The sequence below is a fragment of the Thalassophryne amazonica genome, chromosome 8, assembly GCF_902500255.1.
Source record: "Thalassophryne amazonica chromosome 8, fThaAma1.1, whole genome shotgun sequence".
Lineage (NCBI taxonomy): Eukaryota > Metazoa > Chordata > Actinopteri > Batrachoidiformes > Batrachoididae > Thalassophryne > Thalassophryne amazonica.
In genome coordinates this window covers 13,255,344-13,270,116 of record NC_047110.1, presented here as the reverse complement: position 1 = coordinate 13,270,116, position 14,773 = coordinate 13,255,344, and the positions used below count along the sequence as shown (strand labels likewise).

General features: G+C 41.3%; 2 protein-coding genes across 4 annotated transcripts in view; both read left to right on the top strand.

Annotated features, from left to right (window-relative positions):
* Window positions 1-6,834, top strand: part of lsm14aa (LSM14A mRNA processing body assembly factor a) — a 35,979-nt gene extending 29,145 nt beyond the window's left edge. For all 3 annotated transcript variants that reach the window (XM_034175753.1, XM_034175752.1, XM_034175751.1), the window contains 2 exons: window positions 727-964; window positions 3,198-6,834. In XM_034175753.1, the coding sequence (XP_034031644.1) occupies window positions 727-964; window positions 3,198-3,221 (262 nt within the window). In that variant the 3' untranslated portion in view covers window positions 3,222-6,834. The remainder of the gene's footprint in view (window positions 1-726; window positions 965-3,197) is intronic.
* Window positions 6,835-10,763: 3,929 nt separating this feature from the next.
* gpia (glucose-6-phosphate isomerase a) overlaps window positions 10,764-14,773 on the top strand; it is a 61,470-nt gene continuing 57,460 nt past the window's right edge. Inside the window, 1 exon segment of the mRNA XM_034175989.1 lies at window positions 10,764-10,956. Coding sequence (XP_034031880.1) covers window positions 10,838-10,956 — 119 coding nt within the window. The 5' untranslated portion in view covers window positions 10,764-10,837.

Below are 14,773 nucleotides of genomic sequence, written 5' to 3'. Positions count from 1 at the left end.
AAAAAAGCTGGGACAGTGGTATGTTTACCACTGTGTTATGCTGCGTTTACACATAACGACAACAAGTCACGAATACCACGAAGTACATATTCTTGGCTGCTGATCACGAATGTGATGATTTGGGGCAGAGGCGTCAGGTGTCCTCAGGAACTGCTGCAACCTGTTAATACACGTTACGATTAATGACACATGTTGCTGGAGAATTATCAGGGACCATTACGCACGGTCAAGTATAGTGTTGTTAAGTTCTGTCATGTTGTGAACAAGGTGAATTGTCTCCACACACACACACACACACCCATATTCGTCCAACCAAATTCAGATCGCTCCAGTTTTTCAGAACGTTGTGACTGCATGCATAGTTAGTTGAAAGAGTGTACTTGCATTTTTATGCAATATGTCTGTGGCATAAAATGGTCTGAAAAGCGACGTTGATGATAATCTCGTGATATTGTCATTTATTGTGATATTTTCTGAGGCAATATATCATCAACAAAATTTGTCGTCATGACAGGTGCCTATGTAGAACTTGTTTATGATTCGGGAAGTTTTAATCACAAACGTATGACCTAACTGAGACTAAACTTAAACGTTGAAAATTCATCTCCTGTCTCAGTTCTTGATGAATATGAGGATAATTCCTTGAATGCCACTTGCCAAATAACCTGCTGAACCAATGGCTCTTTCTTTGACATCAGTAATGTTTTGATTGCATTCTCCCTGCAGAGAGCGGAGGCAGACCTGGGCCGAGGAGAGGCGGATGAATGCTGAGACCTTTGGCATCCCTTTACGTCATAGGGGCCGAGGGGGCTACCGTGGTCGTGGCAGCATGGGCTTCCGGGGTGGGCGAGGTCGTTCAGCCAGCCGAGGGTCTTTTGGCCCACCACAAGGAGTTGGTGGTTTCAGGGGAGGCTACAGAGGAAGCCAAGCTGGCCGGGAGTTTGCCGACTTGTCAGCGTATAGGGTAAAATTTATTTCCATGCAACTAACTTACGGAAGTGTTTTACTCGGTTAATTTCATACCATACAGCATGTTGGTGGCAGTAGATATTGTGTTTAATGCCTGCAGTTCGTTGAGTATTGTAAAAACCAAAAATTATATTTTATTTTTTTTAAATTTATTAGTATGTTTCTTCTTCTGTAATTCATCAGCATGTTTCTCCTGCTTCTGTAATAGCCAGGCGTGCACATTATTTGATTCTGCTCAATACTTGGGCTACACATATTAGTACTAGTGCGAAACTGATTAAAAAGATGCCGTGCCAGAACTAATACTTCTTTAATACGTCTGACCTTTTCACCGTTTTTGCTGTTTTTATCCCCGTAACTCCATAATGTTCAGTCATAGATGGTCCAAACTCTACCTTTTTGGATTCTTCATGATCAGGCAAACAGTGTGCTATATTTTTTCAATTTTCATTTTGAAAAATGGTTCCAATGGGTGACATTGAAAATTCGCGATAGCTCAATATCCAGTTTTATTTTAAATATCTTTGGCTACATCTGTGCCAAATTTGGTGTTTTTGTCACAAAATGCACAATGCTTTGCTATGCTGCCTGACTAGTGGAGACTCCTCTGTCGTGTAGGTCATGATATTTAAGCAGGTTGAGTCAAGTCAACTAGTCTTGTTTAGTTCATTGAAAATGTTTTGCCTTCATCCATAAAAGTTTTATTAGTTCTGTGTTAGGGTTATATTTGAAATCTGTCTAAAATTAAAATAATCACATTTGAATACATAAAATTCTGTGATGACTATGGTAATGTTCAGCAGCATAATTAGACCCATATGTATAGGATATATGGGAACTCTGTTTTCTCGTCTGCAAAAGTATAATGTGACAAAATAAAATTGTGGAAAAGTTTTGTTTTTAATTGTAAGTTTCTCACACAGACTTCAAAGAGGTTTCAAAAAGTCATCTCTTTGATTATATCCAGGGATGCTACTTTAACATTTGTGAAAAACAGAATTAGTCTTTGGCACAGACTTCAAAAGAAATGTGATTTTGATCTGGATATAAACCTGCTAATGTGACATAACTCACATTTACATTTTACGCAGAGCAGAAACACGTTTAGTGGTGGAGCTTAGCTAAAATTTCCGTAACAATTATTAATTTTGTGACTAAAGCACCAAATTTGGCAAACACATTCTAAATGAATTAATACTTATTTTTAGATGTGGAGGTATCATGGAGCTGTTCTCTCATGACCTACAGGGGTCAATGAAGAATTACACAGGGGTCAAAATTTAAAATATTCCAGTCATATTGAAAGGTATGTCATGTTTTTCTGATCATAACTATTCCAAAAAGGTATAGTTTAGACTATCCTTGACTAAATGTTGTAGAGTTACAGGGTAAAAACAGCAAAAACAATGACAAAGGTCAGTTTGTTTGTACATGGGTCAAAAATTAAAGTTGCTCCAATTTTGGTTAAAAAAAATGCAAATTATTGAGTTAATAGCATTTTAAAAAGGAGTAGTTTGCACCATCTGTCATGCTTAGTTATGTTACGGAGTAATATATGTCACATGTCATAGAATCCAATGGACCTCGACCTTGTTTGACCTTTACATTGGAGACTAAACATTCAACACAGACAAATCTATTCCATTTATTAATCCTCCTTCCCACTGTAGCCAAGTGCTTGCTCACAGGGGGTCGTTTTGACCGTTGGGGTTTTACATAATTATTGTATGGCTTTTGCCTTACAATATAAAGCGCCTTGGGGCAACTGTTTGTTGTGATTTGGCGCTATATAAAAAAATTAATTGATTGATTGATTGATTTAAATGTAAGTCAGTAGCAGGACTTCATAGGTTTTCACCAGTTTTGGACACACTAAACTTTCTAAAATCTGACCTTAAACAGAGTGAGAACATGCAAACCACACAGAAAAGGCCCAGGTGGGAAGTGATCCCACGAACCTTCTTGCTGAGAGGCAACAGTGCTAAGGACTAAACCACTATGCCAGGGTGGGACACTTTTCATTGCAAATGGCTATCATGTAATATGGTGATTTGGCTTATTGATTTGTTTGTTTTTTTTCCTTTTTTTTTTAACCTTGTGCTCATATTTTACTTGGTGTAGATTCGTTTTGTCAGCAAGATTTTTTTTTTTTTTTATTCTTTTTTCTACTTTAACTTTTTATGGCATTGTAACCTCCCAATATGTTTAATATCTTTTTCTCCTTCCAGAAGGACAACAAAGTGGCCGCATAGTGTCAGTGGGAAGAACGGACTACGGAAAGGTGCAACTCCTGAAACTTCAAAGGAAAAGTAGTTTGACCAAACAAGTGAAGATTGTGTACTAGTTGTATATTTGTCACCAGCACTGGGGTAGACTGCTTGAATGCAATTTAACTTTCCATATCTTTCAATGATGGAAGTGACAGTGCACTTCTTAAAAAGAAAAACTGTCAAGATCTTTACAAAATTATTTCCAGGTGGCAGAAATAATTATGTATAAATGTGACATTTCAGAGTGGCATTGCAAAGTGTTTTTCAATGACGTCACATCCCTTCATAAAAGCTGTATTTGATAAGAATTTGTTAGCTGTTCAGGGTCGTACACAGGAGATCTGATTGTGTTGCTCACTGGCATAGCTTTATTTTGGAGGGTGTGTGTCTGTCCTTTTAATGTCACTTCAGTACCAAAATAGCCCACAGGGTCAGTCACACCTTTCTAAATGTGTATTTTTCTATTGTTACAAACAGCTGTACGTAGTCAGCCCGGCTCACTGTTGCGTCTGTCCCACCTGTCGAGTGGCAGTGCTTGTGGCTTTCCGCTAAATCATCTCACCTAAACCCCTCACCGTCACTGTTCATCCACTGCAACTTTTTTCTTTTTCAGTTGATATACATCTTTAAGTGTTTAAGTTAACAGTGTAGCGTTTATTAATGAAACGTTCACTAGGTCTTGCATTTTAACATTAGTGTAAGAAGGTGGTAGCTGTCATCGTGTACTCTACTAGTTTTTGTAGTAGTTTTATTCCCAGGCTGCAGTTAAGTCAGTCTGGGGCAGCACAGGTCTTGACTTGGTCATAGGTCAATTTTCAGCTGGCTTAGTTCATGTTTTACCTTTTTGCTGTGATGTACTGCATAGACCACTTGTACATGTGTGATTAGAGGTTTAATGGTGCAGCAGTTTGCTATAGACGCATCTGCAGGATAAACTATACTGACAAGGAATAATGTCTAGCTGAAAGCAGTCTAGCAGCTTCCTAGAGAACAGGCGGGGTAACGATGATTGCACTTTTGAAACACTTTTTGAGATGCTCATGCAAACATTAAGTATGTTTTTGTGTGTCAGGCTGTTTAATTACACAAACTAATTTATACATTTCTGAGTTTAACATCCTTTGGCCCTTTTCAGATGTGCAAGCTGTAACATTACAGGCATCAGCTTACTGATAATACTCAATAACACCAGCTGTTAAATATGTAAGCATGCCTGTTGTTTATTTTTAAATTTAAAGCTTCCATGGTCCACACGGGCACAACGCCCTGCTGCAACAAAGGACACTGAAAAGTGCACTTTTTTTTTCCCCAGTAAAAGTAAAATAAGAATTTTACTTATTAGTGGTCACACAATATTTGCCAACTGTTACATAAATTTGCCAAAGAAGAAAATTGCAAGTGTGCTACGGGTTGACTGTTTCGTTAAGTTCTGTAAGGTTCAGGAGGAGTTCTCCATTTTCAACGTTGGATTCCCATCGTTTGTAAAATTGGAATTTTTCAGAAAGATATTGTCTTGCCTCCTATTTGTGGGTTCTGAATGGATCTCTGCAATCAAGGGAGGGGCTTAAATGTGTCACGGACCCCATCCAGGACACGTTTAACTTTTTAAGGATTTTGGTGATATTGCATACAGTAATTATGAGTGGAATAATTGCTGAAATTGCATGTCTGAAAGGGGCTTTTGTCTACAGAATTCAAACCTGACCAACAATAACACAAGCCACAGGCTCTCCAGTCATGGTAGACTCCATGTTTACCTTTGAAAGGTCGACTTGATGCCACTAGATTTACCCCGTTGCACTGCTTGGGTTAAAACCTGTAAAAGCCCCTAAAATGATGTCAGCCATAAGTAGAAAATATAATAATGACCAAGATGTTTGGATGTAGCAACAGTTTTTGGTTGGTGGGGGTGGGGTGATTAAATAAACTCCCCGGAGCAATATGGACACTTCTTTTTTGCCATGAAGGATTGAGGCTGATTGGACTACGAGCCTGAATTATGACTGAAATTGTTAGATTTTGACATGGGATGATTTTCAAGTACTTATCAGTAACTTTTGGGGGGGGTGGCAAGACATGTTCACAGGTGCAGTTTTCCTATTTCAAAGTTGGGATGCTATTTTGTGTTTGTACTGAGATTGTGTTCAGCTCACATACGCTTGTAGCAGCCTCCTCCAGGCTGGAGATGAGTTTTCAGATCTTCAGACCTGGGTCAAATACTGCCATGGTCTTTAGCACAGTCCAGTAACTTGGGACGTTGTGTTGAAGTGCTTTGAGCACCCCGTTGTGTTCAAACCTGTAAACCTTACTTGACCCAGGTCTAACTCTTTTTAAAGCAGTTTTTAAATCATTCAAGCATTCTGGCTCTAGAAAGACTCCCCCTTGATCAAATGTCATCTTGGCATGCAAAGCTACCTTTAAGTACTTAACTGTGCTCAGGAAATGTAGAGAAAATAATTTCTTGTTTTGCCTTAATGCTTGAGAATGACTAACTTCCATCAAAGATGACTGTGACGTAATGGGAAATTATGTGTTATTTGAAAGTTTATATTGTGTTGTATATTGCAATGCACATGAATTTATTTAAAAAATTTACACAAATTGATGGCGTTTAAGTTACTTTGTTATAGTAGCTATTCCTTTGCATTAAGGCGCAATTTTTGTTTTTCTTTTTGGGGGGCAGTGGGAAAACAGGTGATGCATAAAGAAAATGTGCATCCAAACGCACACTTTGAACCTGTAGTTGAGTTTAGTTCACAATGTGGGTCTCTTCAGCCACTGTCGACTGTCACAGGACAGTGGCGGCATGTGTATAAATAATTTCCACGTCTTCTGGACTCGCTGGTCTGTTGAAGCTGGCCATGCTGTGCCTCCATCTCTAAATTATGGAATTCAACAAAGCACGTTATGTGTGTTTTGATCAGGTTTCCAGTTCAGGATATCCATTCTTGGGAATGCTTCGTGTAATTATCCAGGCGAACTGGAAGAGGAAGTGATTTGACTTGTCGGTGCCAGTGGTTCTAAACTTTTAAGTGCTGCACAGCTTAAAAAAAAACTTTTAGCAAGCAGTTGTTTTGAACATGGCAACACATTTGTGAAAGTGAAAATGTGCTTTAATATTTATTTGGTTTAAAAGAATAGAACCTAAAACACACTTTACACATTTTGTCAAAACCTTATGGCATATTCTTGGATCTGTAAGTCTCACAGAACCACTGTGTAGCACATTTGTTTTGTATTGCCTCAGTTGAAACACACCAAGCAGTATAGGAGGATAAATTGTGATTCTCTATACCCAATTATAACTGGTGTATACAGACACAACTACGATGGTCCTACCAGTAAGTTACCACTAAATTGCTTGGGAGGGGCTGAGGGTTGTCTGGTCTGTTGATGCAATAACTGAAATCAATTGGTTTGAGCATTGTGGTGGAACCAGGCAGGGCCATGGTAGTTTGCCTTTTGCTTCTGGCTTCCAGTCACTCTGGAATCACAGCCACGATTTCTGTCTTTAAAGGCAGCATGATGTCCTCTTCTGTGGGTCTGGATGAAATTAGCTTTTTATTGAGAGCAAATAATAAACAGTTGTTCATTACTTTGTCAGTTTGTCTGATTTATGCTTCAGTCTTCACCTTGTATGCAGTCTGTGTGGATCATGAGACGAGTGGGTGATTCTTTAACTACGGGCACTATTGGCCTTGTAAATGTAATTTCCACCACACCATTGCCTTACAATATAAAGCACCTTGGGGCAACTGTTTGTTGTGATTTGGCGCTATATACATGTGCTCTGATGTCACTGTTTATCTCCATAGAAACTACCCAAACAATCTTTCATACAAACTGTTTAAAGGGACATTACAGTGTTGTGGTAGAAATTACGGCAATAGTGTGGGACAACTACAGTTTGTTTAAAAAAAAATCACAACAGTTGTATGACATTGAATACCCCAATTATGTTTTGATTATTTTACTGATTTTATTCAGAGATATTTTAAAACATTAGAAAAAACGTTTCTTTACCATTCATTTTTTTTATCATTGAAGATCAAAAGTCTGGGTGTGGGACAAGCACAAAACGGCAATATTTACATATAATGATGCTGAAAAAAGGTGAAAAAGTCAGACTACTAGAACAAATTTCTTAACACACTTTCATTGTAAAGATAACTATTAATTTGTGAAATTTCCCCTTTTTTCTGTTTTTCATACAATATGATCAAAGGACATAAGTGCCCGTAGTCTAAGAATCACCCGAGTACTTTGTCAATGTCAATGGACGTTTTAGGTTCCCTCACTTTTGGCTGTCAAAGTGGAATGTTTACAACCAAGAACCTAAACCTTCACCAAAGTTGAGAAGTCCATAGATAGTATTTTCTAATGTTAAAATGATTTTAATTTGTCCTTTGTCCCGGCCCTGTAATGCATCCATGTCTGTTGCTGTCCAGACCCAGTCATTTGGCAGAGGTACTTTTTGAGAACTCCAGAAATAGTTGACGGGGAATAATAGTTGACAAGTATCACTTGCCTGCAAACATCTCTCTCTCTCTCTGTCTGTCTCTCTCTGTCTCTCTCTCTCTCTCTGTCTCTAAAAATGACCGATGACCGTCAGCTAGGGTTGCTCAGTTTGGTTACTAAGTTTGACATTTCTTTATGACTCCTACAGTGCCAAATAACAATGTACCTTGAATTATTAGAATATTTAAACTTTGAGTAACCCCGTATTTATGCAGTATAAATACCACTATACACAACCACGTTCATGTGGAAGAATCAGAAGTTTATTGCCATTGCCAGTGAACAGGATTCACAGACTAGGAATTTGCTTCGGTACAATGGTGCAACATTAAGAAGATATAAAATGCTAAGATAAAATATAACATATGTGTCAAAATAAGATAAAATCTAAGATAAAAAAAAAATGAAATACGAAAGGCTGTGTGCAACAGAGAAACAGAAAAAACAGTGCAGTGGGAGGAGTGCAATTAAAAACCAAAGTACACTGTCTAAAGTGACCCGTGATAAAATGATAAAGTGACAGAGTTAAGCTTAAGGTGACTGAGTTATGAGGAGTTCATGAGTCTAACGGCAGAGGGGAAGAAACTTCTTATGGCGGGAGGTTCTGATCCGGATGGACCGTAGCCTCCTGCCCGAGGGGAGTGGTTTGAACAGACCGTGTGCAGGGTGAGAAGGGTCAGCTGTGATCCGACCTGCTCGGCCCAGAGTCCTGGAGACGTGCAGGTCGTGGAGAGATAGAAGGCTACAGCCGATCACCTCAGCAGAGGCCACAATGCGCTGCAGTCTGTCTGTCCCTGGCTGTGGCCCCGGCGTACCACACCGTGATGGAGGAGCAGAGGATGGACTCGATGATGGCCGTATAGAACTGCACCATCAGCTGGACAGGCAGCTTGGCCTTCTTCAGCTGCCGCAGGAAGTACATCCTCTGCTGGGCCTTCTTGATGAGGGAGCTGATGTTTGACTCCCACTTGAGGTCCTGGGTGATGGTGGTGCTGAGGAAGCGGTGACAGACCACAGTGGTGATGGGGCTGTTGGTGAGGGCGAGGGAGGGCGGGGGGGCTGTGGCTTTCCTAAAGTCCACAATCATCTCCACTGTTTTCTGGGCGTTGAGCTCCAAGTTGTTGCTGCTGCACCAGGTCACCAGCCCGTCCACATCCCTCCTGTAGGCAGACTCATCCCCATCCGAAATGAGTCCGATGAGGGTGGTGTCGTCCGCAAACTTGATGAGCTTTACAGAGTCGTGGCTGGAGGTGCAGCAGTTAGTGTAGAGGGAGAAGAGCAGAGGGGAAAGGACACAGCCCTGTGGAGATCCTGTGCTGAGAGCCCGAGTGTTCGAGACATTCTTTCCCAGCCTCACACGCTGACTCCGGTGTGTCAGGAAGTCTGATCCACCTGCAGGTGGAGTCGGGCACGTGGAGCAGAGAAAGCTTGTTCTAGAGCAAAGCTGGAAGGATGGTGTTGAATGCAGAGCTGAAGTCCACAAACAGGATCCTAGTGTAGGTTCCTGGGGAGTCCAGGTGCTGCAGGATGGAGTGCAGGGCCAGGTTTATGGCGTCATCTACAGACCTGTTGGCTCTGTAGGCAAACTGCAGAGGGTCCAGGAGGGGGTCGGTGATGGACTTCAGGTGGGATAAAACCAGGCATTCGAAGGTCTTCATGACTACAGATGTGAGAGCCACAGGCCTGTAGTCATTAAGTCCAGTGATGCGTGGTTTCTTTGGGACTGGAACTATGATTGAGGACTTGAAACAGACTGGAACATGGCATGACTTCAGGGAGGTGTTGAAGATCCCCGTGAAGACTGAGGCCAGCTCATCAGCGCAATGTCTCAGGGTGGCAGGAGAGACAGGCAGGAAGGCCTGCTGAGTTGACAGTCTGCACAGAAGGTCACTGCTGAAAGGGCTGGCTGTTCCTGAAAGCATATGCATGGAAAGTTAGCTGGAAGTGGAAAATAAGGTCGGAGAAGATGGACAAGCAACAGGGATGACTGCAGCGTTCTGAAGATTGTCAAGCAAAGCCGATTCAAAAACTTTGAGCTTCACAAGTAGTGTCAACCCAGTCATGAGCAACAATGTCAGAAGCATCTAAAATTCTGTTCTATTAAAACAAAAGATCCACACCAAGAACAAAAACACTTCGTAGACGGGGTCTCCCTCCTCAAACACGTCATTGTCATCCAGCACCCGGAGCAGTTCTGTAGTGTGGCGAATGTGGGCACGTGGTACAAGTGCATATTTCCAGACCTGAATTTAGCCGAATTTGGTGGGTGATAATTCTACAATAAACCACCACTACACCTAATTGTCTTTAAGTAGTGCATGAGTGGTCGAAGCAATATGTTCTGCACAGTTTGCAGAGAAAATTACAGAATTGAATGTGTATCATTGCAGAAATGTGCTTGACTTTAGAAGTGCACATTTTTAGACATTTTATGCATTTCAGAGAAATCAAACCTGAACCCAAAATCATTTCAAAGAAAGTCACTTGCAAAGTTGCTAGATGGCTGAGAGCCTCACTCTCAATCAAGAAACCTGCAATGACTTTCTGGAAATGGATACTTGCAAAATTTTGTGCACCTTTGCACAGAACACACTTGATTATGGGCAAATCAACATGTGTGACTTGGTAATTCCAGTGTTCGCAAAGGAGTAATTTGTAAAAAGTACTTACAGAGTCCTTCAGTTCTCAAAAACTGAGTGACTGAAAAGAGACAAGTGAGGGAAGTCAAGACACAACAGACAAATTGCTTTCCTTCACCTTCCTCTTAAAAGCATATTTACTGTGCTTTTGCGTTTTAATTTGAAATCGATGTCAGACCTTTAATTTGTTAGTGAAATAATGAGACAATACACAGTTTTTTTAAGTGATACACTAAGTGTGTCAGTCAAAGTGGCACAGTTTGGGTGGGGGCTGCGGGAGTGTTTATGCAGAGGGCGTGGCCGGTCTCTGCAGAGGGCGTGGCCTCAGCAGTGATTGGTTGAGAGTGCGGCAGTACTTTTCCTCCGTCCTCCTGTGCACGATCGCTTGCTCCACGCAGCGCCTGTGTTAACGTCGGTGTTTGCAGTCAGTAAACCTGGACCATGGCACTAACTAATGATGAAAACTACAAGAAACTGGAACAGTGGTACAAAGAGAACGCGGGCGGCCTCAACATGAGGGCGATGTTTGACGCCGATAAGGACAGATTCAGCACATTCAGGTACTGTGATAAATGGATGTAAAGCTGCTGGCTGGACCTGTGTCAGGCCTCAATCCTCATTAAAATCAATTAACAGCACACAGCTGCTTGTCGTGTTCTTTAAATTCTATCCGTCAGCCGTGCTCTCCGTTATATAGCTGCGTGACTTGCAAGGTCATTGCTTAAAATCGCCACTTTTAGGCCCCTGTCTTCATAGTCACACAAGAGTGAGCCTTAAATCTTTACTCTTCTTAAATCTGTTTGGGGAAAAAGCAACAGATATCACGCACACACTGATTTAAGATAACATTTCATTACTTGCTAATGTCGCAACATCCATTTTTGGACCAACGTGCTAGCCGGCTAGCTCCGAGATTTCCGGCTATTTTAAACACTTTGCTGTCTTAAAACTTAACATGTCCACATCTACACAGCGTATCTAAATTATAATGTACTTCACGAGTAAAAGCCCTAATTCGTTATCTAATCCATTAATTGTTGCTCAGCCTGTCAGAGGTCTTGGCTAAAATCTGCAGTGGAACTACATAGTTACAAACATCTTGAAGTATGCTGGCTAACATTTCGCATTTCGACAGTTTTAAAAAGGCCGAAATCAGCCGCTGACTTAATAATAATAATAATACAGGTTAAATTCAAATGAATACTGGTGTGTGCGTTGAGCTGCTCTCCATGTGCGTCTAAGGTTTTACTTATTTTAATGAAGGTTCCTAGTATTTAGTATTATAAGTGCACAACGATTTTTTTTTTTATATAAATCCTACGGTGGATGACCCCTTCATTCAGAGACATTTTTCAAGAGAATTCCTGACACATGAGGCTGACGTTGAACCTGAGTCAGCTACGTGCCCTGTAGCACATCCTCTGAAAGAAAGCAGCCACCACGCACACATTTGTGGGCAAAAGTGGTCTTAAAAGTGAAGTTAGTTTTAAGTTGGATAGTCGACAGATATTCGCTCCGGTTAAACCTCTTCAATTTATTCGATTTGTAGAGTGCCAACTGAGGACAGCGTCGCCCCAAGGCGCTTCACACAAACATTTCCTTCCTCTCTTAGGGGTCCTGGAAATTTTGGGTCAAAATGAGCCAAAATGGCAAAAATCACAAACTTTAGGTTTTCGATTGCTCATATTTCCGTGCGCCCTCAGTGAGTCAAATTTATTTTCATTTGTGTTAGTCTATCAGTTATGGACTCTCCAAAACATGAAAATTTTGGCGGCTGACTCAGGGCACAGCAAATCTGTATTTTTTTTTTTTTTGGTAATTGTGCACCTTTTCACAGGGGCAGTGTGGCCTGCGCCCTCAGTCAGCCAAGGTCTTTTATGCACGTGAATGTTATGATGGATTAGGACCTCTTACTTTGATTTCAATTAAAATTTTGGATGCTGACTTTGGGCGCACAAGAATAATGGGCGCTTTTTGCTGTCAAAATGCGAAATCGCCAATTTTTCACACGGTGATTTCCCTATGCGCCCTATGTCAAAAGTGATGAAATATGGCTCATATTGTCACTCAGCATCTCTTATTTCAGTGGTAACGTGAATTTTGTGGCTGGTTTTGCTATTGACCCTTTTTGCACCGTTTTTGTTGGACCACTTCACAAAGAGGCCAAATATGGTAAATTGGCAACTTCCTCCGATTTTCATGAAACTTGCAGAATTTGCTCCCATAACAGGGTAAAGGGGCCGCGGTAAGTTTGAGTGCAGTGTGACAAGCCATTTTGGCTGTAGGTTGCCACCTGGTGGCCAAATAGGAACTAAATGGCAACGAACGATAATGTGTTAACTTGCCCAGCCCTAATTCTATTTATTTATTTATTTATCTATCTAGTGTGAGAGCTGGCAAGCTGTAACAATCATGTTTGTATATTATTTGCAGTTTTATTATCATTCTTCTGTGCATTTTTTGCTTGCTATCTCGTCTTACATTTTTATGTAACTAAAACATTTATGTGCTATTAGTTTTCATATTTATATTTTTCATGAATTTTATGATATTCTTTTTTATAGTCAATTGTTTGCAATGTAAGTGAAAGGGAGGAAATGTCATACATACTGTATTTACATACCATACATCTACAAAGTACAGTGCATATACGAGGTCTGTTAGAAAACTATCCGACCTTTTTATTTTTTTTAAATAACTATATGGATTTGAATCATGTGCGCTTGCATCAGCCAAGCTTGAACCTTCGTGCGCATGCGTGAGTTTTTTTCACGCCTGTTGGTTGCGTCATTCGCCTGTGGGCAGGCTTTGAGTGAGCACTGGTCCTCCCCCCTCGTCGGATTTTCATTGTCAGGGAAATGGCTGAGCGATTGGAGCGGCGCTGAATCAAATTTTTCCAGAAACTGTGAGAGACAGCCAGGTGGAAACCATTCGGAAGATTCAGACGGCTTTCGGTGAGGATACTCTGGGCGTCACACAAATTAAGGAGCATTACAACCGGATTAAAGACGGCCCACAGTGGCGGAGGGCGCGCCGCGCTCCGAGCGGCCATCGACAGGCTGAAACGACCAGATCATTTCCAAAGTGAAGGCTGTGTTGATCTGGGACGTCGTCTGACTACCAGAGAAATTGCAGAAGAGTTGGACATCAGCACTTTTGCGGCACATTCCACTGATTTTGTAATGAAAGACATGCGGAGGAATTCGCGCGTCGGGACGGAGCCGCAATGGCGCACAACAAAAAGCACGTCCGTGTTGGAAGTCTCACAGGACAAGTTGTGACATGCCCAGCTGTTACACAATTTCTCGGATACTCACTCGACTGAAAAGCCACCGAAAGCTGTCTGAATCTTCCGAATGGTTTCCACCTGGCTATCTCTCACAGTTTCTGGAAAAGTTTGACTCAGCGCTGCTCCAATTGCTCAGCCATTTCCCTGACAATGAAAATCCGACGAGGGGGGTGGACCAGTGCCCACTCAAAGCCTGCCCACAGGCGAATGATGCAACCAACAGGCGTGAAAAAACTCACGCATGCGCATGAAGGTTCAAGCTTGGCTGATGCAAGCGCACATGATTCAAATCCATATAGTTTTTAAAAAAAATAAAAAGGTCGGCTAGTTTTCCAACAGACCTCGTATAAAGCACATACCGTATATGGAGAGCACATCAATATGGTGCGCATGTAAAGCACAAACTGTATACATACAATGGGTGAGTCATTGAAAAACAGGTGTAGACATGTTGACTTGTTATATAGCAATGATAAAAATATGTTGTGAAATAATTTATAACAATAAAATAATTTGTTTTCAATTAAACAAATACAATATCATGACTGCGACAGGTGGTTCCACATTTCATGTACGACCTTATCCGACCTTATTTTTTTTCAAAAACCATATGGATTTGAATCACGTGTGATTGCGTCAGCTAAGCTTGAACCCTTGTGCGCATGCGTGAGTTTTTTCATGCCTGTCGGTTGCGTCATCGCCTGTGAGCAGGCTTTGAGTGAGGTGTGGTCCACCCCTCTCTATTTTTTATTGCGAATAAATGTCTGAACAATTTGGATCTTTGTTGCATCAATTTTTTTCCAGAAACTGTAAGAGACCTCCAGGTGGACACCGTTCGAAAAATTAATATGGCTTTCAGGGACGATTTTATGGGGATTAAACAGATTAAGAAATGTTACTGCCCCTTTAAGGACGGCCCACAACTGCTGAGAGTGCAGCGCGCTCCCAGCGCCGATGGACAGGCTGACACCCCGCACAAACAACCAGATCATTTCCAACGTGAAAGCTTTGTTGATCCGGGACCTCGTCTGACTTTCACAAAAAGGCAGAAGATGTGGACATCAGCACTTTTTCCGGCACATTCCACC